Genomic DNA, 2000 nt, shown 5'->3' with positions numbered 1-2000 from the left:
AAAATAAAACAAATAATAAAAAAACACAAAAAGACAACACAAAAACAAAGAAACAAGACTAAAAAAACAAAAACAACAACAACAACAGCAAACAAACAACGAAAAGCAGCGGCAGACAAGCAAACAAACAAGGAAAAAAAAACCCACTCTATCCGCCGTCCCTGTGATCTTTCTTCCTTCCTTCTCCCAGACCCAAGGTACTTTCCCGCCCCCGGAAGTCACGGCCGGCCCAAGCGCCTGTGACGTCAGAGGAGCTCATGGATATTCAGGATCCCTTAGACTTCCTTGCTAAATACTGCATCATTAAGTAAGCATCACGCTCCAGATTTTTTTTTTATTTGGGGGGTGGGGGAGGGGGACTTTGTAATTCATTCTTTCATTCATTATTTCATTCATGCATTTATTTAATGTATTATGTAAGATTTTTAAGTAGGGGAAGGGGACTACCATTTTATTGGGAAGAATCCGTAATTTCTAATGGGTTTTTTTGTCTCCTGGCTTGTTTGTTTTTTTGTTTTTTTCGGTTATACTTTTGGTGGGAGGGCTGTTGTTGTCATAAATTTGGTTCGGCTTGTTTTTGGTTGTTTTTTTTCTTTTTTGTGCTTTGTTTGAATGATTTTCGCTTTTGGTTGTTGTTTTTTTTATTTGCTTGTTTGTATGTTTTGTTTGCTTTTTTTAGGGGACGGGGTGGGGTTTGTTTGTTTGTTTGTTTGTTGTTGTTGTTTTTTTGTTGTTTTTGTGTGTGTGGGGGGAGGGTATTTTAGTCCACGTAAAAGGTGGATTGAGGGTGTCAAGGAAAACCCGAGAAGACACAATATCACTACTGAAAGAGCTGCGTGGCTGGCCTACCATAGTAAACTGCATCTCCTCTCTACGTTTAACAGCAACAGAGGATGAAAAGGTAAACATAAAAGTAATTTTAGGGCGGCATGAAATTCTAATCAACTATCTTTCAGTCAGTAACTAAACAGATAACTTTCACTCAGTATCTAATCAATTATCTTTCGGTCGGTATATTACCCACTATCATTTACTCGGCATCTCATTAAATATCTTTCAGTCGTATCTGATCAAGTCGGTATCTCATCAACTGTTTTTTCCGTTGGTGATACACAAAAGTGGAAAACCTCCCTGGCATACGTGATGAAGTGTGCAGTCTCTCTTCTGTCGTGCGAAGAAGACGCCAGTTCGATTACTAAATCAGATAGTCAGTCTATCGAATACAGTCGAAACGTATAAGACGGCCACCCATTTTTGTCTAAGAGAAACATGGCCATCATAGACAGATGACATCTTACACAATGCCATTACAATGTATTACAAAATTCAAAGGAGGAAATGAGAAGCGGCTGTCTCTTTTTTTTTTTTTTTTTTTTTTTTGGTATTGTTTTATGGCGCTCACAACTGCATAAAGTCATAGGAGCGCGAGGGATACATAATTTTCAGTCAGTAGAGCATTTTGAATTTTGTCCTGATGACGGCCGAAGCCTACTTTTATAGATTTTGGACCACCAAGGGATCTTTAATGTACGTAACTTGCACACGGGACCTCCGAAATTATTCGCCCTTGTCAAAGAAGGCTAGGTATAGATCTTACCTACCATAAAATCAGGGGTGTGAACGAAAGACAAACAGTAAGAAGGAGCCAAGAAGAAGCAATAGAAAGACTACAGGGGGTTCTCGTGGCCTAGAGGTTAAGGTGTTCGCCTCTCATTCAAAGGTCCCGGGTTCGAATCCGGGTAGCGAACAAAAAATTTTCTTCTCTAAATTTGTCTCCTTTCGCCTCCTTTCCTACTCTCTAGCAATGTTCTGTCGTCTGCTTTCGTCTTCTCTTTCTGCCCCCCACCCCTTCACCTCCTTTGCCCCCTCCTCTGGGCTCCTGATTCTTTCTGCAGCCTTTCTACTGCTACTCATTGGCTTCTTCTTACTGCTGTCTTTCAGCCACACCCCTGATCTTCTGGTAGGAAAGATCTACACCTAGCCTTCTCGGACAATGGCGA

General features: G+C 40.6%; 1 protein-coding gene across 1 annotated transcript in view; it reads left to right on the top strand.

The window, feature by feature from the left end:
- Positions 1-2000, top strand: part of LOC101855241 — a gene marked incomplete at its 5' end in the record, with an annotated part of 17942 nt that overhangs the window by 1332 nt on the left and 14610 nt on the right. The window contains 1 exon segment of the mRNA XM_013080396.1: positions 191-307. Within this exon segment, the coding sequence (XP_012935850.1) occupies positions 258-307 (50 nt within the window).

The sequence above is a fragment of the Aplysia californica genome, unplaced genomic scaffold (assembly GCF_000002075.1).
Source record: "Aplysia californica isolate F4 #8 unplaced genomic scaffold, AplCal3.0 scaffold00084, whole genome shotgun sequence".
NCBI classification, from domain to species: domain Eukaryota; kingdom Metazoa; phylum Mollusca; class Gastropoda; order Aplysiida; family Aplysiidae; genus Aplysia; species Aplysia californica.
This window is presented reverse-complemented; position numbering and strand designations above follow the sequence as displayed.